At 36.2% G+C, this 24,002-nt stretch overlaps 1 protein-coding gene across 6 annotated transcripts in view; it reads left to right on the top strand.

The window, feature by feature from the left end:
* EXOC6B (exocyst complex component 6B) overlaps positions 1-24,002 on the top strand; it is a 694,189-nt gene that overhangs the window by 368,033 nt on the left and 302,154 nt on the right. For all 6 annotated transcript variants that reach the window (XM_078349070.1, XM_035272275.3, XM_035272273.2 and 3 more), the window contains 2 exons: positions 6,240-6,374; positions 20,775-20,954. In XM_078349070.1, coding sequence (XP_078205196.1) covers positions 6,240-6,374; positions 20,775-20,954 — 315 coding nt within the window. The remainder of the gene's footprint in view (positions 1-6,239; positions 6,375-20,774; positions 20,955-24,002) is intronic.

Here is a 24,002-nt window from a genome sequence, read left to right as displayed (position 1 = left end):
ATTGCGGAAAATAGTATGTCTATTCCTTAAGGATTAGAACCAGAAATACCATTTGACCCAGCAACCCATTACTGGGTACAAACCCAAAGGAATGTACATCACTATACTCTAAAGACACATGCACACATATGTTTACTGCAGCACTGTTTACAATAGCAAAGTCATGGAACCAACCCAAATGTCCATCAATGATAGACTAAAGAAAATGTAGTACATATACACCATGGAATACTATGCAGCCTTAAAAAGGAATAAGATAATGTCCTTTGCAGGGTCATGGATGAAGCTGGAAGCTATCATCCTCAGCAAAGTAACGCAGGAATAGAAAACCAAACACTGCATGTTCACACTCCATAAGTGGGAGTTAAACAATGAGAACATATGGACACAGGGAGGGGAACAACACACACCAGGGCTTCTTGGGCCCTGTTGGGGGTTGGGGGGTGGGGGGCGAGGGGAGGGAACTTAGAAGATGGATCAGTAGGTGCAGTAAACCACTGTGGCCCACATACCTATGTAATAAACCTGCACGTTCTGCACATGTATCCCAGAACTTAACGTAAAATTAAAAAAAGGAAAAGAGGAACGATCCAAGATGGCCTATCGCTAACATCCCGTGATTGTAGCTCTCAGGGAAGGCGTGGAGAACTAGAGGACGCCACACTTTCAGACAAATTCTGGTCGCTCACGGAGCAGAAGATCCCCCAGTGGTGGAAACAAACGAGTCGCCAGCGCGACTCTCGTGGTCGGCGCAGCGGTTCCGCCGGCACCTTGACGCCGCAGCGCTTGGCGCAGAGTAAACAGGACCGGTTCCCCTTCTGACCGAGGTTTGGAGCCCCGGGAAGGCAGAGTTGCCTACTACGGAAACAAGAAGGAAGCCCGACAGGAGAATCCTGGGCAGAAAAGCACCATCAGTTTTAACGCCGCTGCTCTGGCCCTGGGAACTAACAACCTGGACGTCCACTCAAGAGACCTAATCTGAAAGTTGGTAATTTCAAAGCGACAGGAGGATAAATTTACAATGACGGGAAGAAACCAGCGTAAAAAAGCTGAGAATACTCAAAGTCAGAACGCCTCTCCCTCTAAAGATGATCACAGTTCCACATAGACAATGGAACAAGGCTTGATGGAGAACGAGCGCCTCCTGATAACAGAATCACTCTTCAAGGAATGGATAATAACAAACTTCGGTGAGTTAAAAGACCATGTTGTAGGCCAACGTAAAGAAATTAGGAACTTTGAAAAAAGGTTTGATGAAATCCTATTGAGAATAGACAACTTAGAGAGGAGTATGAGTGAATTAATGGAACTGAAGAATACAATACAGGAACTCCGAGAAGTATGCACAGGTTTAAACACTCAAATTGTTCAAGCAGAAGAAGGGATATCAGAGGTCAAAGTCCAACTTAATGAAATAAAACGTGAAGAAAAGATTAGAGAAAAAAGGATAAAAAGGAATGAGCAAAGTCTCCAAGAAATGTGGGACTATGTGAAAAGACCAAATTTACGTTTGATAGGTGTACCTGAATGCGACAGAGAGAATGAATCCAAGCTGGAAAATACCCTTCAGGATATTATTCAGGAAAATTTTCCTAAACTAGCAAAGCAGGTCAACATTCAACCCCAGGTAATACAGAGAACACCACAAAGATATTCCTCAAGAAGAGCAACCCCAAGGCACATAATCGTTAGATTCACCAGGGTTGAAACGAAGGAGAGGATACTAAGGGCAGCCAGAGAGAAAGGTCAGATTACCCACAAAGGCAAGCCTATCAGACTTACAGCAGATCTCTCGGCAGAAACTCTACAGGCCAGAAGAGAGTGGGGGCCAATATTCAACATCCTCAAAGAACAGAACCTTCAGCCCAGAATTTCATATCCAGCCAAACTAAGCTTCACAACTGAAGGAAAAATAAAATCTTTTATGAACAAGCAAGAACTCAGAGATTTTATTACCACCAGGCCTGCTTTACAAGAGCTTCTGAAAGAAGCATTACACACAGAAAGAAACAACCAGTATTAGCCTTTCTAAAAATACACCAAAAAGTAAAGAGCACCAACATAGAGAAGAATTTACACCAACAAATGGATAAAACAGCCAGTCAACATCAAATGGCAGTAACCCTAAATTTAAATTGACTGAATTCCCAATCAAAAGACACAGCCAAAACCCAACGGCATGTTACATCCAGACCTGTTTCACATGCAAGGATACACAAAGACTCAAAACAAAGGGATGGAGAAAGATTTACCAACCAAATGGAGAGCAAAAATAAATAATAAATAAATAAAAAGCAGGAGTTGCAATTCTTGTATCGGATAAAATAGATTTTAAAGCAACAAAGATATAGTGGTAAAAGGATCAATGCAACAACAAGAGCTAACGATCCTAACACCCAGATAGGAGACTTAGATTCAATGAGACAGAAAATTAATAAGAATATCAAGGACTTGAACTCAGATCCAGAACAAGTAAACTTAATAAATATTTATAGAGCTCTCCACTTCAAATACACAAAATATACATTCTTGTCAATACCACATCACACCTACCCATTAGTTTAAATGAAACATTGATTGGCCATTATTAATACCCAATTTTTTTCAAAATAAAGCAATATTTTCATTTACTCTCCCTCTTTCTTCCTCTCCTTTACTTATTTTTTTTTTCTTTCCTTCTCTCAAAAAAAAGGAAATCAACTTGTAAACCTCTAGATCCAGGTCGGCAATGTCTCTTTCATTGCTTGATTTCCTTTCTTCCCTTCCCTCCCTCCCTCCCTCCCTCCCTCCCTCCTTCCCTCCCTCCCTCCCTCCCTCCCCGCTTCCTCCCTTCCTTCCTTCATCCCTTCCTTCCTCCCTACCGTCCTTATTCCCTTCCTTCCTGCCTTCCTCCCCCCGCCCCCAAAAAAAAGGGAAAAGAAATGACCTCCACAGTGTGCTTTGTGCCTTTCTCCTTAGATTTTCTCTGATAACAAGGAAGGAGAGACAGAAGAATTTTCTGATTCTTAATGGTTTTTCACTTAAGTGACTTGTGTCATTTTGGTTGTGAGAGACGGTTGTTTGATTTATAATGTTCTTTTTTGACAATTCTCATAGAACTTTATGTAAGAGATAATCACTATTTGATCTATTGTCAGATTTGTGTCATTGAAATAATGTTTAGGATACTTTGGATTACTGCAGTGTTATAGATTGTAAGATACTGGGAAGTAGTTGGTAAAAATATCATCAAGGGCATTCAAACTCTGATGAAAGTTATCTGAAATTGCTTTATTTTATCTTTTAATTTGAAATTATGCCCAAAGCTTCTGGTTTTACATTAGTAAATGCCCTTGTAGGGATTTTGGTAGCTGTCATTCAGGAGTAGTTATCACTTAGACCTCATTAACAGACAATATTCTCTCTGAAAATGACATGGTATCTGCTGTAATCCTACAGTGTCTTAATAGTCTCTTCTATGCTCAGCAATGAAACATTTCAAAAAATGACTGACAACCAATTGATGTAATTCATGATGATCTTTTCTGTTGACAGATCTTTAAAAATCATAGGAAATTACTACTGTACCCAGTGAAACCACCTCCCTTTTTTAAGTTTAACTGCCAATATCCTGTAAAACAGGACAATTTTCTTTTTGACTGCCACTGTTTTTTATTTCAATAACATGACATGATTCCTCCTTATTATTAGGATTTCTTTTGATAGACAGAATGTGTTTCCATAGGTAATACTGATTTTAAAATAGAAATTTTTCAGTTCTCCAAATTAACTCTCTTAATTTTCTGACTTCCACATCAAGACAACCTTGCCAGTAGCCACCTTCCCACTCAGGAATAAGAATGATTTAATTCAGACGATTTAAATGTTTTAAAATGATTTTAGTCCTCCTTTAAAGGAGAAAATGATGAGAGCAAGAGAGTGACGAATTGCTTATTTTGGTGGTTATCTTTTTCTAGAGCACTCCAAAGTAAAAGGTTGATGTTTTTGGTAGTTTCATAGGATATAGTAGTCTTGTGTTCAAAACTCAAAATCTTGAATTCAGACTGTGGAATGAATGGAAAAGGGAGCTGATGTATATGAACTTGTCTAATGAGTTGTGAAGGAAAATATGGAGATCTAGTCCCAGTGTTGCCCTAACTTTTCATCTAAGAGAATTTGTTGGAATTGTATCTCTGTGTTTCAAAGTAGTTATTTTCCTAAGATTGTCAGTATGATCCTTAGTGGAGTGGAAGGGTATTCTTTTTCTTAGTTGAAACCAGTACTAGAACACTGTCATTATGAGTGGACATGTACTTTTTCAGAATGAAGTATGCTCTTTCATCCTGTGCTGGATGACATGGAAGAAGTAAGAATGTATTTTCTGATTACAGTCCTATCTGTATTTTTGTTTAATATTCCAGAGCATAACATAATTCTTACTAAAATAAAATTCCAACTTTTCAAAATTGTTTTGAAATGTCATGTATTATAAACTTCATCTTTAGTTCCAGTTTCTGCTTTGTGTCATTTGCCACTCCACATCCCTCTGGCTATCTCACTAGACCAAATGACCTAGATTAATTCATTGCCTTAAACAGCAAAACTCCCCCTACCTGCCAGAAACTCGCCATCAGACACATTCTTGTAAAAATGCAAAGTAAAGATGTAGTAAAGAGAGACAAAAAAAGAGTTCCATTCTATTTCCTGTTTGTATTTCCTTTAGACTCTAGGGAATGTGAATAGTTTTAATAGTTTGTTAGTTAAGCAATAAGTAATAGATACCACTTATTTTCCCTCTTCTTTTTACTAGAGTAGAATCAGAACAGGGAGTAGTCTAGTTGATTGCAGACCCAGAATCTTATATTTTAGTCTAATGTACACAATCATGCAGCACGTCAGGGCTACCATGTTATGCTTATGCTAAAAGGCACTGGCAGACGTCATTTAGATGAGTACATAATTGGAAGGTATGGGACGTAGTATTAGTTCCATTTAGGCTATGTGATCTAAAGAAAATCACTTGATTTTCATTTCTGTTATAATAAAATGGAAGTTATAATTATGTCCATTTAACTACTTTTCCAAGTTTATGGGAAAACAATGTAGGAAAATGAATTATGAAGTTCTTCAGAATCCTTAATTCTATACAGACAATAATAGTTATTCTTTTTCATCTTCTCTTCAAGTAATTTGTAGAAGACATCCTTTTTTTAAATAATCTGTTCTATGTAAGAAAAGATAATGTTAACAACAGAGTATTTAATTCTCACAATAACGCTGTAAAGTAGACATTATTATTGACATTTTACAAATAAGGAGATAGGGTTATAAAAGTTAAGAAACTTTTCCATGATCAAATAAGTAATAATAATAAAGTAAGTGGTTAATTTCATGGTTACTTTCAGTTTGATGCCCATGTTTTTTCTTCCACAAACTGATGGAGTTTATTAGCTATTGTAATCTCTCCTAACATCTCTCTCTTCATCATGCATAATTTTGAAACATCTTGTTGCCATTTTAATTATTTCTGTTCATTTAGTGATTATTTGTTTAGTTCATTTGACAATGTTTTAATTGGCAGGCACCATGGTAAACAGTAGCAATTTTTGTCCTTAGTCTGATCTTTTTTAAACAGAAGAAAACATACCTTTCAAATAGAGTGATAACCCATAATAAGGGTGAATACAAAATATTTTGGAATGCTGTATTAGTCCATTTTCATACTGCTATAAATAACTGCCAGAGACTGGGTAATTTATAAGGAAAGAGGTTTAATTGACTTGCAATTTAGCATGGCTTGGGAGGCCTCAGGAAACTTACAATCATGGCGTAAGGCAAAGGGGAAGCAAGGACCCTCTTCACAAGGTGCCAAGAAGAAGTGCTGAGCAAAGTGGGAAGAACCCCTTATAAAACCACTAGATCTCATGAGAACTCACTCACTATCATGAGAACAGCTTGGGGGAAACTGCCTCTATGATTCAGTTACTTCCACCTGGTTTGTCCCTTGATACATGGGATTTTGGGGATTATGGAGATTACAATTTAAGATGAGATTTGAGTGGGGACACAAAACCTGACCTTATCAAAGGCTTCCTAGAAGAGGTAAAATGAACGCCCATGCTTTAACATGTGCTTTGCCAGAATATGGATCACCTTTGCCATCATGCCTTTCATTTGTCTTGTACCAGCATATTCATATGGAGCCATTCATTCTGGGGTGAATAGTCAAATGACTTTTACATGTGTTTGTTGTTTTCTAGCTCGTCCAGATTATTATCAACACAACACATTTGGAGAAATCCTGTAAGTACTTGGAAGAATTTATCACCAACATCACTAATGTGCTTCCGGAGACAGTTCACACTACCAAGCTCTATGGCACCACAACTTTTAAGGTGAGAGGCCCTACAGTTCTGTGGAACTGCTTCTGGTGTACACAGTCTGGGATATTCTACCTGACATGACCTTGTTTCTGCAAGATGGCTTATAACATGCTTTTGAGAATAAGTGTTTATGATATGTTTGGTTTCCCTTCTCTATTTTCTTTGAAAAAATAAATACCATTGCTAGTTTTTGGGTGTTTAAACAAAACAAAACTACTACAACTGTGTCTCTAAACCCTTCTTTATATTTTATACATGTACATCACCATTTCCTAAGTTGAGCCCCATCATAGTCAGATTTTCTACTAAGCTGTCCCCTGCTTGCTGTATCCTGTGACCAGATTTTTTTTTTTTTAAACCAGATCTTGCTCTGTTGCCCAGGATGAAGTACAGTGGTGCAATCTTGGCTCGCTACAACATCTGCCTCCCGGGTTCAAGCAATTCTCATGCTTCGTCCTCCCAAGTAGTTGGGATTACAGGCATGTACCACCATGCCCGGCTGGTTTTTAGTATTTTTAGTAGAGATGGGGTTTCACCATGTTGCCTAGGCTGGTCTTAAATTTCTGGGCTCAAGCGATCCACCTACCTTGGCTTTGCAAAGTGCTGGGATTACGGGCATGAGCCACCACACCTGGCCCTGTGACCAATTTTTTAATCTGACTTTGTAATGAGGAATTTCTGTCCCTGCTTTTCTAGTGAGTAATTTTATAATTTCACATATCCATAGCACTAATTTTGATCCAGAGCTAGATCAAATGGGAAGAAATGACAATCATGTAGAACAAAAGAAGTATTGATGGTAGATGAGTTTCTGGAGGGTAAATGCTGTAGCTCAGAGCAGCTTTAATAAACTCTTTCATATTATATGAGCTTTAAATAGGTATTAAGCAGTTGAAGTAATAGGACAACATCTCAAACATTAAAAATGTACATCTAACATATAGGCTGCTTATATGGTTTGAGTTTTCGTTTATATTGTTGTTATTTGATTTAGTTTTAAAACATATTCTCTGTTACCCTTTTGAAATCCAGAAATTGATATTAATTAAATGTACAATTGTAGAATTGAAACTATGATTTATGTCACCTGTTGTCTGCTTTTTTCCATCAGCTTATCCTGTTTCTCTATTTTTGGTACACTATTTTGACAGTAGTCACACGAGAAGAAATAAAATTTGATTTATACTGCTATTATACTTTGGGGCAGATAAAAATTATTGGTATGATTTACTATTTTTCTATTGCTTGAAAAAAATGCAGTGTTGAATCAGAAAATATTGATGAATCTATGTGATTAGATCAGCTGCTAGATTAAGTTACACATTCATCAAGTGGCTATAAATTATTTTTTTTTAAATAGCAATAAAATTACAATAGCAAAGACCTGGAACCAATCAAAATGCCCATCAATGATAGACTGGACAAGGAAAATGTGGTATATATACACCATGGAATACTATGCAGCCATAAAAAATGATAAGTTTGTGTCCTTTGTAGGGACATGGATGAATCTGGAAACCATAACTCTCAGCAAACAGAAAATCAAACACTGCATGTTCTCACTCATAGACGGGTGTTGAACAGTGAGAACACATGGACACAGGGAGGGTAGCATCACACACTGGGGTCTATTGAGGGGGGCCAGGGGAGGTACAGCGGAGGGGTGGGGAGGTAGGGAGGGATAATATGGGGAGAAATGCCAGATATAGCTGATGGGGGGATGGAGGCAGCAAACTACATTGCCATGTGTGTACCTATGCAACAATCCTGCATGATCTGCACATGTACCCCAGAACCTAAAGTACAATAAAAAAAAATTCATTACACATCATGTTATGTTCATATCATGACTTCCAAATTTTTCAAGGATGTCTAATGATATTAATATGGATGTGCTTTTAGTGAGGAAAATAATTATTTAATGAAAAAGCCCTGAGAATTAGTATGAAATACAAGAGCTTTAAGAGCTTCAGAATGACCTTAGGCAGTTTTATCGGAATTATAATTACTTGTAAATGCTAGCATTATTATGGAGCTTGGGCAATAAATTTATCAAAAAATATTTTTATATTTGTTCTTCTGTGAAAGCCAAATTTTCTCTAGGAAAGAAAACGTAAAAATAAATAGTTCAGTGTTAAGTAGATATAGGGAGTTAGGGAACTGGGACGTGAGGTTCCTTTACACTTGTCTTTCAAATGAAGAATATGTGGTATCTACTGATACTCTTTCTCTCAACCCGTCTCAGATTTTTTTTATGTCAATGGTTTTTCAAATTACATTAAGAAATTCTCTCAAAGGATGGCTTATGTATTTTGTTGTTGCTCTAGCATGAAAAAATGCCGAAGGAAAATTAAAGGCAGCCAGGAAGCCATAGGGGCTGAACAGCCAGTTAAATACTTAGTGAAGGAGAAGTTCTGGAGACCACTAAAGGTCATGTTGACAGTGCTTATTGGAAAGACTGATTGCTTAAAACACACTGAAAATTTATTTTTACCAGGGCTGTTTCAGACTAGCTAACCCAGAACTCAATATAAACATGGCAATTATAACAGCTACATGTTGTGTATTTTCCTAAGCTACTGTTTCCAGAAAACTTTCCCTTTCAGATGGAAACCTTTATGCTGGAAAAAGCGTAGAAAGAGTCTGAAGGTCTTTAAGGTATTTTCTTGCAGAGTTCCCTCTTATTTCTGCCATGTGTGACATAATCAAGCTGGCATCCTTAGCTTTCCTTATTCATGAGATTTTCCTCATTCTCTTACAAAAGAGAATGAAAGTGTTTATTAATTTACTCCATTATAAATATTGCTTTTGTATCTACCGTGTGACCATCTGGTAGATTCTTGGAGAGAGACAGAATAAGTACTTTGTCCCCGGACTTAAAATTTATGATTTACGGGTAAAACAGACACTATACTGGAATAATACATTAGACGTATTCAGTTCCTCGTTTATTTAACAAGTTTTACTACAGTATTTACTACCAATTAGGGAAAGTTTCAGGCATGAACAAAAAAAATGAGTCTCCTGACTTTACAGATATATTTTAACGAATTAGTAGATGATAATCAAACATAGAAATCTAATATAATGGCAAATAGTGATAAGAACTGGGACAAATAATAAATGACCTGAAGGAAGTGAGAAATTAAATCATTTGGATTTCTGATGGATATGCATTCCTGTCAAAGGGAACAACACAGTGGTAAATATGGGTGTGTTCAAGAAATAGCAAGGGGGTCAATCTTGCATTGATGTATCTATCACTAGCGGTAGAGATGATAAGAGATGAAGTATTCAGGAGTTAGGTGATTTCAATACTGTACATTGTATTCTGAAATGAGATGCAAAGTCATTAGAAGATTAAGTTGTGGGGGGTAATGACTTGAATTATCATTTAATGTGATATTGATTTTTATGTAGACATAAATATACTGTAATTTAATAAAACAAAAAGAAGAAAGTCTAATCGGGAGGTAGTTGCAGTATACCAGGCAAGAGAGAAGGTCACTTGAACTAGTGGTAGAGGTAGAAGTGGCAAGAAATACTTTTGAAGGTATAGATGTCAGGTCTTACTACTAGATTGCATGTGAGTATTAAGAAAAAGAAAGGTGTCAAGGGTAGTTCCAAAACTTTCGAACTGAGCAAACTGGATGACTACTGTTTACTGAGATGGGGAAAACTTAGAGAACAATACACTGGGAGAGCAGAAATAAAATTTAGACTTCTGTTTTTGATACATTAAGCTTGAGATATTTAACTGATAGCTATATAGAGGCAGGAAGAAATCATAGCTGAAGACAAAAATTTAGAGTTCAACAGTGTAAAGATGATATGTGGTGCCATAGGATGGACTTCCTTCTGGGGTTTGAGTGTAGATAGAGGAAAGGTGTGAGGATTGAGATCCAGGGGGCTTCAACATGGACAGGTTCAAAAGAAGAGAATTCCAAAGAGAATGAGGTCCCAACTTTAGAACCTCCAAAGAAGACTTCCCAGACATGTATAAATTGGAATGGATCTTGGAACCAGCAGGATATTTCCAGGCAGAGAATGGATATAGAGGGAGTGAGGGATATTTTAACTTCATGTGCAAAGATGAAATGGTAAAATAAAGCCAGTATTCAGCATAGAATTAGGATGGCAGTGAGATATAGAAATAGATAAATGCCAACCTGAGAAGCACTTTGTTTTATATTAATAGATAATTTGGACTTTAGTCTAAATTCTTTGAAAGACTTCAAATGAAGGAGTGTTGCATTTAAAAAAAATAAACATTCCAATATGCCTCATTGAAAGGAAGGAAAGAACTAAAAAGAAGAAAAGAAAAGATGAAAGTAAGAAAGGAAAGGAGAGGAAAGAAGGAAGAAATAACAACATCAATCACAATTACAGTTTAGGATGAGAGGAAATTGATTTCCTAAAAGTCTTTATGTAACTATGCTAATAAATTTGAGGGTCTGTAGGGAAATAAATATGACATGATAAGGAAAAGATAAGGAAGAGGAAAGCTTAAAGATAGCTGACTAGAGGTATTTCACACTCACCTCCTCCACTAGGAAGTACCAACATAATGAGTAGATGATCACACTTCAAATAGATCATCCGAGAGAGAACACTGGAATTCAACAGAAAAGTGACAGTAAATGCCTAAACAAGGAAGGGGAAGGAAGCGAGTAGTCTGCTCAGTAGGATCTCCTGGGAGCTGAGGGAGGATCCTTAATATGAGGAAAAGGTTAGTGAGAAACTGTCAGTGGTGTCCATTTCCACTATGGACTCCTGAAATCCTGGTCACAGGAGAGTCTCTTGAGCCTCACTTGCCCTGAAACTCACGTAGGAAGACGCTGGGAGATTGTGTGATGACACTGGTCCAGGGAAGGAGCTCACACTGAGTCACACATGTTCTGTGATACCTAAGCAATTATAGCAAGAAGCCATTTTAGAGCCCTGCTTCCAACAGAGCACGTTATCCTGTAGACCACTGGCACTGGGGCTTAGGTGCAGGAGAAGCATGCTTGCTACCTCCCAGTTTAGGCACCAGTGACCAGGGGCCACCCACACCAGGGGCTGAGATGCTATCACAATGTAGGCTGCTGCCATTGCGACTGAGGCATGAGTAAGGTGTCAGCTACTGCAGAGGGGCAGAGGAAAGAGTGCCACTTGGGCTGTGGTGAAAATGGTGTGTATGTTTTCCACCTGCTGACTTAGGCTGCCCAATACTGAAGGTGACACTGCCTTCCCCAGTGGCAGGGAAGCAGCACAGCTGCTGCCACCTTTCACTGAGAACTTCACTTTTCTAGGGATGGCTTCACCCCTAACTACCGCAACTGTGCCTGTACTCATCAAGAGGCTTGAGGACAAGCTTAGCTCAGCTTTGCCCTGCCACCACCAACCCCTATGCCAGAGCACACAATCAGGGAGCATGGGGATCACCTAAACCAGTCCACCACAGTTGGCACCTGAACACTCCCCCGGGTGCCTGAGGTTGGGCCTACCCACGTGACTGCTATGACCACAGCTGGCAGCTACCTGCATGCACCACCTGTGGGCCTGGAGACTAGCTTACTTGGCTGAACACGTCTAACACCAACACTAGTGTGCATCAGTTGGACTGAGCTTCTGCACAGCAAAAGAAACTGTCATTCTCAGTAAACTAACACAAGAACAGAAAACCAAAACCACATGTTTTCGCTCATAAGTGGGAGATGAATGATTTGAACACATGGACACAGGGAAGGGAACGTCACGCACCAGGGCCTGTTGCGGGGTGGGGAGCTAGGGGAGGGATAGCATTAGGAGAAATACCTAATGTAGATGACAGGGTGATGGATGCAGCCAACCACCATGGCACATGTATATACCTATGTAACAAACCTGCACGTTCTGCACATGTACCCCAGAACTTAAAGTATTCAAAAAAATTCCATCAAAGAAACTATGGAATAAGAGAACATAAACACAGGGCAATAGCAGGAAAATTACTGAGTTGACAGTTCTTTTTTTTTTAATGTACTTTTTATCAACGGCATCACCGTGTACAAAACAGCAACTATATAGTCATATCTAGTAGGAAGTCAGCCAAAAAAATTAAAACTATTTTATCAAGTGGAAACTTAGGTTTATATCCATGATTGTCAATGATTTACCTTGTCCTTAATGGATGTTGTACCATGAGGTATTAGCTAATATCATATGTTGGCTAAAACATTAAAAATTGTGTTTATCTTTAAAAAAAATTAGGAGAGAGACTTTTCCCTAACTTACGCTGTAAGGTCAGCATTACCCTGATACCAAAACCAGACAAGGAACAACAACAAAAGAAAACTACACACCAATATCCCTGATGAAATAGATGTAAAAATTATCAGCAACATAATAGAAAACTGAATTCAATTAAAAGATAATATACCATGATCAAGTGGGAATTACACCAAGGGTGCAAGGTTGGTTTAATATATCCAAATAAGTAAATGTGGAACTTCACATCAACAGAATGAAGGGCAAAAAACAATATGATTATCTTAATAGATATAGAAAAACATTTGATAAAATTTAACATCCCTTCACAATTAAAACTCCCAAAAGCCAAGTATAGAAGAAACATACCTCACAATAATAAAGGCCACATATAGAAGACCTGTAGCTAACAATATCTTGAATGGGGAGAGGTTGACTGCCTTTTTTAAAGAATGGGTAAAAGCTGGAACCATTCCTCAAGACAATTATGCTCATTCTCACAACTCCTATTCAACATAGTATTGGAATTCTGAGCTATGACAGTCAGAGAAGAGAAAGAAATAAAAGGCATCCAAATTGGAAAACAGGAAGTCAAATTATCCTTCTTTGCTGATGATATGATCTTTCATTTAGAAAAACTAGAAGGCTTTATCAAAAAACTCTTAGAGCTGATAAACAAATTCAGTAAATTTGCAGAATATAAAATCAACACACAAAATTCAGTAGCCTTTTTATTCTCCAATAATGAAACAGTAAAAAAGAAATCAAGAAGGCAGTTTTCATTTACAATAGCTTCAAAACATTAAAATATCCAGGAGTAAGTTTAAACAAGGAGGTGAAAAATGTCTACAATTAAAACTACAAAACACTGATGAAAGAAATGGACGAGGAAACAAATAAATGGAAATGCCATACTCATAGATCAGAAGAATTAATATCATGAAAATGACCATACTTTCACAAGCAATCTATAGATTCAATACATTCCCTATCAAAGTATCAGTGTCATCTTTCACAGAAATAGAAAACACAATTATAAAATTCATAGGGAACCAGAAAAGAACATGAATAACCAAAACAATCCAGAGCAAAATCTAAAAGTACATACAAATAAATGAGGGATTGAAGTAAGTTTAGGAATGCATGAATGATTAGAAGATAAAAGGAGGAAAAATATGAGTATTTTGAAAGATACTAAAAATTATTTTATATGTTAACACCTATTCTCATTAAAATTCTTGAGTACTTTTACTGTAACAGACAAATTCAGGAGGCAGAAAAATCAGTATATATGGTTGAAATGAATGACACCATCAATCAAGTGAATCTAATGGACATTTATTGAATGTTTTGTCCAACAACAACTTATGCAAAATATTCACCAAGACACACCATGTTCTAGACAGTAGAACATCCTTTAATTAGAAATAATATTAACATTGCATTCAGATGGTAAGAAATTAAACTAGAAATGAGTAACAAAAAGATAGAAAATACCAAATTATTTGGAGATTAAGCAACATATTTCAAAATAAAATGTGGTCAAAGAAAAAGTCTCATGAGAAATAGTATTTCAAAATAAATGAGAATTAAAATGCAACTTATAATTTGTGAGAGGCAGTGAAAGCATTACTCAGAGGGAAAATTGTACCATTAATAGCATATATTAAAAAGAAGAAAGATCCATATTTAATAATTCATACTTACAGCATAGGAAACTAGGTAAAGAACAATTTAAATCCAAAGTATGTAATAATAATAACAATAATAAAAATTAGAGCAGAAATCAATGAAAATGAAAACCAGTAGAGAAAGTCAGTAGAGAAAATCCTGGATGGATGAATAGGTGCAATTAGTAATTTTTAGGGCAGTGAAACTATCTAAATGATACTGTAATGGTGAATTAGTGACATTATGGATTTTTAAATACCCATAGAACTGTGTGTCACAATGATTACACCCTAATGTAAACTATGGACTTTAGTTAATAATAAAATACCAACATCATTTCATTAATTGTAAAAATTGTACCACATCAATTTTAAATAGGGGTAAAAGCATAGAGTGTGGTGGTATATACAGATGCAGTGTACTTTCTGCTTAACTTTTCTTTAAACCTTAAAAACTAAAGACTTTTAATGAAAAAGACTTTTAGCAAAACAGAAATTTAAGGACAGTTTAAAGATTATTATACAAGTAAGGTAAAGATGAAAGTATAGAAATACTTATTGAAATATTTAGAAGACTTGTTGAAAACTATAAAACATCAAAGAAAAAATCAAAGACATAAAGAAAAATATATTCTAGTTTGTGTATTGAAGAATTAATATTGTTAGAATTTCCATATTATCCAAAGTGATCTACATATTCAATGCAATTCCTATCTGAATTCTAATGGCATTTTTCACAGAACTGGAGTAAATAATAGTAAGATTCATATAGAACCAGTAAAGACTTCAAATAGCAGAAGCAATCTTGAGCAGAAAGAACAAAGCTGGAGGCATCAGTCTACCTGACTTCAGAATCTACTGCAAGTCATAATAATCAAAATAGCATGATTCTGGCATAAAAAGATACACACAGACCAGTGGAATAAAATAGTTCTGAGGAGAGAGATCCAAGACGGCTGATTACTAGCAGCTCAGGATTATAGCTCCCAGTGAAAGCGCAGAGAACGAGAGGACGTCACACTTTCAGATGAATTTTTATTGCTCATGGACCAGGAGATTCCCAGCAGAGGAACCCCATGGGTTGCCAGCACAACTCTTGTGGCTGGCGCGGCAGTTCTTGGTGCAGAGTAAACGGGACTGGGTCCCCTTTTGGTCGAGGTTTGGATTTCCAGGAAGGCAGAGTCGCCTATTCAGCTGATTGAAAAAAGGACTCAAGAAGGAAGCCAGACTGGAGAGTCCCGGGCAGAAAAGCACCATGAGACTAAGGCTGCTGTTTTAGCTGGCGCAGTGGGTTGCTCAGATTCCGGCACTGGGAATTAACAAGTTGGACATCCACTCAGAGTCCTAATTTGAAAGTCAGTATTTACAAAGATGACAGGTGGATAAATTTACAATGATGGGAAGAAACCAGCATAAAAAGGCTGAGAATACCCAAAATCAGAATACCTCTCCCTCTACAGGGGATCACAGTTCCTCTTCAACAAGGGAACAAGGCCTGATGGAGAACGAGTGCGTTCCATTAGCAGAATAAGGCTTCAGAAGGTGGATAATAAGAAACTTCTGTGAGTTAAAAGAACATGTTCTAGCCCAATGTAAAGGAACTAAGAACCTTGAAAAAAGGTTTGACAAAATCCTAATAAGAATAGACAATTTAGAGAGGAATATAAATGAATTAATGGAACTGAAGAATACAATACGAGAACGCTGCAAAGTATGCACAGGTTTTAACAGTTGAATTGATCAAGCAGAAGAAAGGATATCGGAGGTCAAAGACCAACTTAATGAAATGAAATTAGAAGACTAGAGAAGAAAGAGTAAAAAGGAATGAGCAAAGTTTCCAAGAAACATGGGACTGTGTGAAAAGACCTAATTTACATTTGATAGGTGTACCTGAATGTCATGAAGAGAATGAATCGAAGCTGGAAAATACTCTTCGGGATATTATTCAGGAAAACTTTCCTAACCTAGTAAGGCAGGACAATACTCAACTCCAGGTAATACAGAGAATACCACAAAGATATTCCTCAAGTAGAGCAACCCCAAGACACATAATTGTTAGATTCAGCAGGGTTGAAATAAAGGAAAAAATTTTAAGGGCAGCTAGAGAGAAAGGTCAGGTTACCCATAAAGGGAAGCCTATCAGACTCATAGCAGATCTCTCAGCAGAAACCCTACAAACTAGAAGAGAGTGGGGGTCAATATTCAATATCCTCAAAGAAAAGAATTTTCAACCCAGAATCTCATATCCACCCAAACTAAGTTTCATAAATGAAGGAAAAATAAAATTGTTTGTGAACAAGCAAGCACTCAGAGATTTCATCACCACCAGGCCTGCTTTACAAGAGCTTCTGAAAGAAGCACTATACACAGAAAGGAACAACCAGTATCAGTCATCCCAAAAACTTACCAAAAGGTAAAGAGTATCTCCATAATGAAGAATCTATATAAACTGATGGGCAAAATAGCCAGCTAGCATTAAATGACAATATTAAACTCATAAATATCAATATTAATCCTAAATTTAAATGGATTAAGTGCCCCAATCAAAGACACAGACATGCAAATTGAAAAAAAAAAAGTCAGAACCCATCAGTACGCTGTATCCAGATCCATCTCATAAGCAAGGACACACAAAGACTCAAAACAAAGGGTTGGTGGAAGACTTACAATCAAATGGAGAGCAAAAAAAGAAAAAAGCAGGAGTTGTAACTTTCGTCTCTGACAAAATAGACTTTAATAGTAACAAAGACTAAAAGAAACAAAGGAGGACATTACATAATGGTAAAAGGATCAATGCAACAACAGGAGTGAATGATCATAAATATATATGCACCCAATATAGGAGCACCCAGATACATAAGACAAGTTGTCAGTGACTTATAAAGAGACTTGGACTCCCGCACAATAATAGTGGGAGACTTTGACACCACATTGTTAATATTTGATGGATCAACGAGATAGAAAATTAACAGGGACATCTATGATTTGAACTCAAACCTGGAACAAGTAAACTCAGTGAATATTTATAGAATTCTTCACCCCAGGTCCACAGAACGTACATTTTTCTCAGTATCACACTACACCTATTTTGAAAGTGACCATATAATTGGAAGTAAATCACTCTTCAGCATTTACATAGCATTTCACAGACTTAAATGAAATATTAGTTGGCTGTTTGTTATTTTCTTCCCTTATTCCTTCCTGTCTCTGCTGTTAAGCACAATTATCAGCATAAAGGAGGTTTTTAATACCTATTTTTGGATTGCATTCCAGCCTGGGCAATAGAGCAAGACTCCTTTTCTCTCTCCCCCTTTCTCTTTCTTTCTTTCTAAAAAAAAAAAAACACCAAAATAGTTCTGATATAATTTTACTCATGTATAGTCAATTAATTTTTGACAAAGATGCCAAGAACACATGAAAGGGGAAAGGAGAGTCTGAAAAAAGCAGTGTTGGGAAAACTGGATATCCACATTTACAAGAATGAAATTTGTTCCTCACCTCACACCATAGATAAAAACATAAAATGGATTAAAGACTTAAACATAAGACCTGAAACTAAAACTACTACAAAATAATATAGGCGAAAAGCTCCATGGCATTGGCCTGGGCAATGAGTTTTTTTTAAGCTATGACCCCAAAGCATAAGCAACAAATGTTAAAAAAGGCAAACGAGATTGATTATATGAAACAGAAAAGCTTTTGCACAGAAAAGGAAACAATCAACAGTTGAAAGATAACTTACAAAATGGCAGAATAGGCAGAATGTGGTGGCTCATGCCTGTAATCCCAGTACTTTGGGAAGCAGAGGTGAGGGAATCACTTGAGGTCAAGAGTTTGAAACCAGCCTGGCCAAATGGAGAAACCCAATCTCTACTAAAAATACAAAAATTAGCCAGGCATAGTGGCATGCTCCTATAATCCCAGCTACTCAGGAGGCTGAGGCAGGAGAATCACTTGAACCTGAGAGGCAGAGGTTGCAGTGAGCCAAGATTGTGTCACTTCACTCTAGCCTAGATGACAGAATGAAACTCTGTCTCAAAAAAAAAAAGGAAAAAAAAAATGAATGGCAGAATATATTTCCAAATGATACAGCAGACAAGGGATGCATTTCCAGAATATATAAAGAGCTAAAACAATTCAGTAGCAAGAAAACAACCCAATGAGAAAATGGGCAAAGCATTTGAATACACATTTCTCAAGAGAAGACATGCAAGTGACCAAGAGGTATATGAAAAAATATTCAACATCATTAGTCATCAGAAAAATGGAAACTAAAATACAATGGTACAGTACTTGCCACCTGTTAGGATGACTATTATCAAAAAGACAAATGGTAAGTATTGAAGATACCAATACTTACCAACATCATTTCATTAATTTGAGAGGATGTGGAGAAAAGGGAACCCTTATACAGTGTTGGGAATATAAATTATTTATAGCCATTGTGGAAAACAGTATGGAGGTTCCCTGCAAACTTGAAAATAGAAGTATTATATGTTTCAGCAATCGCACTACTGGGTATATTTCCAGAGGAAATAAAATCAGTACGTCAGTGAGATATCTGCACTTTCATGTTCATTGCAACATTTTCCACAATAGCCAAGATATTGATTTGACCAAAGTGTCTGTCAACCGGTGAATGCATAAAGAAAATACAGTATGTATACAGAATGGAAGGCTATACAGCCTTACAAAAGAAGGAAATCCTGCCATTTGCAGCAACATGGATATATCATGAGGACATTATGTTAAGTGAAATAAGGCAGATACAGAAAGAAGAATATGCATGGTCTCATATGTAGAGTCTAAAAATGTTGACTTCATAGAAACAGAGAATAGAATGGTAGTTACCAGAGCTGAGGAATATGGTTGGGGTGTATTTGGTCAAAGGATAAAAATTTTCAGTTAGATAGATGGAATTACCTCAAGAGATCTATTCTATATCATGATGATTATAGTTAATAACCATGTATAATATTCTTGAAAAATGCTAGCAGAGTACTTTTAAGTATTCTTACCTCATAAAATAAGTATATGGGGTAATGCATATGTTAATTATTAGATTGGTGCAAAAGTAATTGTACTTTTTGCCATTAAAAGCAGTTTCTTTTACACCAATCTTAGCTCAGTTTAGCCATTTCACAGTGTGTATGTATTTCTAAACATCAAGTTGTATGTAACAAATATATATAATTTTATATAATTTTTATTAATCAAATTTTATAAAGCATTGTTCATGTAAGTAAATATAGTCACTGACTATATTATGGTATATAAATATATTGCAAAATTATTCAGATTTCAAAAATGTGAAAATGTAGAGAACAGTATAAATTACAGAGAAATTTAAGAGATAGAGTTTACAGAACTCATTTTCTGACTGTGGAGGAAAGAATGGAATTTAATGTGTTGATTAGATCTCTGCTTTGGTTTGAATTGAACAGGTAAAGAGTGATAAACATGAGGAGTTTCAACCTGGTCCCACTTTTGGTTTTTGAGACGGAGTCTCACTCTGTTGCCTAGGCTGGAGTGCGGTGGTATGATCTCAGTTCACTGCATCCTCCGCCTCCTGGGTTGAAGCAATTCTTCTGCCTCAGCCTCCTGAGTAGCTGAGAGTACAGGAACCTACCATCATGCCTGGCTAATTTTTGTATACTTAGTAGAGAGGGGGTTTCACCATGTTGGCCAGACTGGTCTTGAAATCCTGACCTCGGGTGATCCGCCCACTTTTGCCTCCCAAAGTGCTGGGATTATAGGCATGAATCCACGCGCCCGGCCACTTATTTCAAAGTTTGTCTGGGTCAGAGGTATCCATGAAACACTAGCTTATATGGTTCTTGAATTAGAATGATTTTGGAGTGGATCTGTACTGAAGATAGAGATACTGGAATCTATAGGAATAATTAATTAAATTATTTAATTAAATCCCCCAAAGAAAGTTAGAAGATTTGTGTCCAGAGAAGTGAAAAGAAAGCCAGGAGAAAACCATCTCATGAATTCTACAGGAAGACAAGAGTTTTAAACAGAGAGTATTTAACAGAAATTAAGGAAGATCAGACTGAAAGGGAATATTGAATGTGGTGGGAAGTACTCCATAAGTTACTCTGTACAAGTCTATGTTGATGGAATTTTAGCATTGGAATACCGGTGTCATGGAGTAATGTATGATCATTTGTCCTGAAAATATTTTTGTAACAATATTAATCCCACCACATCTCTTAGACCTTTAATATGCTAGTATACTTCATAAATCTCTTATATAGGTATCTAAAACTTGTATGATCTGGGCACTCTGCTTTTATTTTAGCGTCTCTTAGGATGCAAACAAAAAAATTTAAAAAAACTACACAATGCCTTTAAAAAAGAAAAAAAGAATTAAAGACGATTGTGATATGACTCAGTATTCCCAGTTATATTCCTAGTTACTTAATGGATATAAGTGTGAGATGAAATGTCTGCCCTGTTCATATTAAAATCGGAGTGATTTTTCAAATTTTACATTTTTTCACAGGATGCTAGACATGCAGCTGAAGAAGAAATTTATACAAACTTAAACCAGAAGATTGACCAGTTCCTACAGCTGGCAGACTATGACTGGATGACCGGAGATTTGGGCAACAAAGCTAGTGATTACCTGGTAGACCTCATTGCCTTTCTTCGTAGCACCTTTGCTGTATTTACACACCTTCCTGTAAGTGATATTTACTCTTACTTTGTCCTTTATATATAAACAAGTTTCCTTATAATTTAGTTTGATGAAAGATATTAGTTTCTGCTGTAACTAACCAGAAAGATCTTAGTATATAAAAGCTCATGCTATATTTATTAACTCTTAATCATATTTAGAGGCTACTTCCATCATTTTTTCATTGATCTTTGTGTTTTTTTCATTCTAAAAATGGTTCCTGGTATTATGTCTGCTTATCTTCCTATGATGTTCAAGGTAATTAGTACAAAGACATTATAAAAGCCTTGGTAGAATTAGAAAAGAAAGTTAGAATTTCAGATATGCATATTTTAGTTTTATAATATTCTTTAATATTTTTATATAAACTGAAATTGTTTGATGAAATGCTCCATCTTTTTATCTAATTTGTCTATCTTTTCTCTATTTTCTTAAGCATATTAATTATAGACTTTTGAAATCATTCTTTACTACTTCTTATATACATTATACATACACATATTGGTGGGATTTTTTTTCTCTTGGCTTTCAGTCATGTGGTCCTGTCTCTTTCTAATATTTTTTGGTTGATGTTAGACATTGTGTAAAATATATGGAGATTCCAGGTGGTGTTATTTTCCACCAAAAAGGTTCATGTTTTCCCTTACTAAGTATGTAGAATGGGCAGGTGGGTGGGTTGTGGTTTGAAGCTGACCGCCTTAGTACCATCATGGACTAATTTGGTTTAATATTGGGTTGCAGTTATAATGTACTTTGCCGCTGTTGGGAGGATATGGTTCTGCAGAATTTTTAAAAACTGCCTGATATGTCATTGTCTTTTTAGCACCAGAGAGGACTATAGAAATTCTTACTTTTCACAGAAACCTTATCTATTTAGTTTCCTGTACTCCTTGGTTTTAGAATCTGGCAAATACATTGAGAAGGAGACGTAGCAGTACCCAGCATCAGCAATTGCTGACAAGAAAAAAAGTGGTTGGGAGTTGTCAGTGTTAATTTACCATCCCTAATGAGGTTTCAGCTCCTCCTATGATCTGAATGTTAGTGTACACTGAAAAGTCATATGTTGAATCTAATAACCAGTGTGATTACATTTGGAGGTGCCTTGGGAGGTGGTTGATTATGAGGGTAGAGCCTTACAAATGGAATTAGTATACTTCTAAGAGAGACTTCAGAGAGCTGCTGTCTTCCTTCTGGCCATGTGAGGATAAAGGGATACAGGAAGACAACTCTTTCTTTTTTTTTGCGCTAGGAGATAGGCCTTTGTCAGATACTGAATCTGCTGGTACTTTGATGTTGGACTTCCAAGCCTCCAGAACTGTGAGAATTCTGTTGTTTGTAAGCTACCAGTCTGTGAGATTTTGTTACATTATTCTGAATGGATTAAGATAGTTCCCGTCATTTTTAGGCATTCTTCTATTAGTGAGTCTTTTTCTCTGAAACACTGTGAAACTGTGAGAAATCTCCTTGCTTTTAAGAGATTCTTTAGAATTCAGTAAATGTCTTGAAGGTAAAAACTAGTCCTCAAATCTCTAATTGTGGCACTCTAGTCCATTGGAAGCAGCAAAGATTTCATGTGTTTTTTTTTAACCCTCTAGTAGTTAGTCTCTGCCTGGTTTTAAGCTTCTGAGTATGTCGCCCATGCCTACGTGTCTCAAATGCCCTTAGGGAAAGCTGCAGATCCTCAGCTCACCTTTAAAAGGTTCTGTCCTCTCTGCAGTTTCATTCTCTTTTGTTTTCATTTATTCACAGCACCTGATGTCTTTTAATATGTTTTCTCTACATGTTTTACTTCCTTTCCTGGTTTTCCTACTGGGAGCATTTACCTGCAGAAAATTGTGTCATTTTATCAAGCTTCCTCTTGACACCAAAGCCAGACACAAAGAGCACACACAAAAATGAGTTAATCTCACAATTATGGATAAAAATAAAATAAATAAAATTTTAACAAGTCAATTCCAAGTGTTTTAAGAAAGTAATTTAGTACTCATGTGTAGGATTTATTCCAGAAATGAAAGGATGGTTTGATATCTAAAAAAAATCTGTTGATATAATTTATCACATTACTAAGTGAAAGAGATAAAGTATGTTGATGTATTCTAGATATTTTATTACATCCAGCCTACATTCTTGATTTAAAAACAAAGTTTACTAAATTCCAAGTAGTATAATATTTCAATAACATGATAAAGAACATCTTTTTGAAATTTAGTAGCCACTATAGATTTAACAGTAGAACAATAAAACATTTATTTTCATTGACTTCAGGAATTGGGTGAAGATGCTTCTCATCAGTGCTTTAGAAGTTCTATCAAATAAATGTAAAGAAATAATAAATTATATTATTATGAGCCATGTATGTCTTAATTGATTCCTGTTGCCATAAGATACCTTAGACTGAGAGATTTATAAAGAACAGAAATTTATTTCTCACAGTTCTGGAGGCTGAAAAGTCCAACATCAAGATGTCAGCAGATTCAGTGTCTGATGAAGCCCTTTTCCTCATAAATGACACCTCTGTATCCTTACATAGCAGAGAAGGCAAAAAGGACAAACTCATTCCCTCACTTCTGAAAAGGCCTCCCCACAAAAATTAAAAAAATATATGAAAGTTGCATTGGGGATTAAATTTCAATATGAATTTTGGAGAGGCTCAAACATTTCAAACTACAGCACATGCATATTATTATTTATAGGTTATTATCTAGACAGAAAATAGTAAAAATTCATCAAGACCAATAAGAATTTAGGTTAGATGGTTCACTTAGAAAACAAGTAAACTTTTCTTATATTAGCAATACCCACATAGAAAATATATTGTCAAAAATGTCTTGTTTATTATTCAGACATAGATATAATTTCTCTATGCAGAGAAATTTCTCTACTTAGCAAATAAATGTAGAAATAATGTGACAACATCACAGAGTAACATAAAAGAGACTTCTTTATGCACAAATATATCTGGTATTCCAGTATGGGACTATTTCATTTTGTAGAAAGTTTTTTCAAATTGAATTGCGATGAGTACCAAGTAAATTTGTTTAGGGAGGAATCTTA

The sequence above is a fragment of the Callithrix jacchus genome, chromosome 14, assembly GCF_049354715.1.
Source record: "Callithrix jacchus isolate 240 chromosome 14, calJac240_pri, whole genome shotgun sequence".
NCBI classification, from domain to species: domain Eukaryota; kingdom Metazoa; phylum Chordata; class Mammalia; order Primates; family Cebidae; genus Callithrix; species Callithrix jacchus.
The sequence above is the reverse complement of the archived record's forward strand: the minus strand, read 5'-3'. Positions and strand labels throughout refer to the sequence as shown.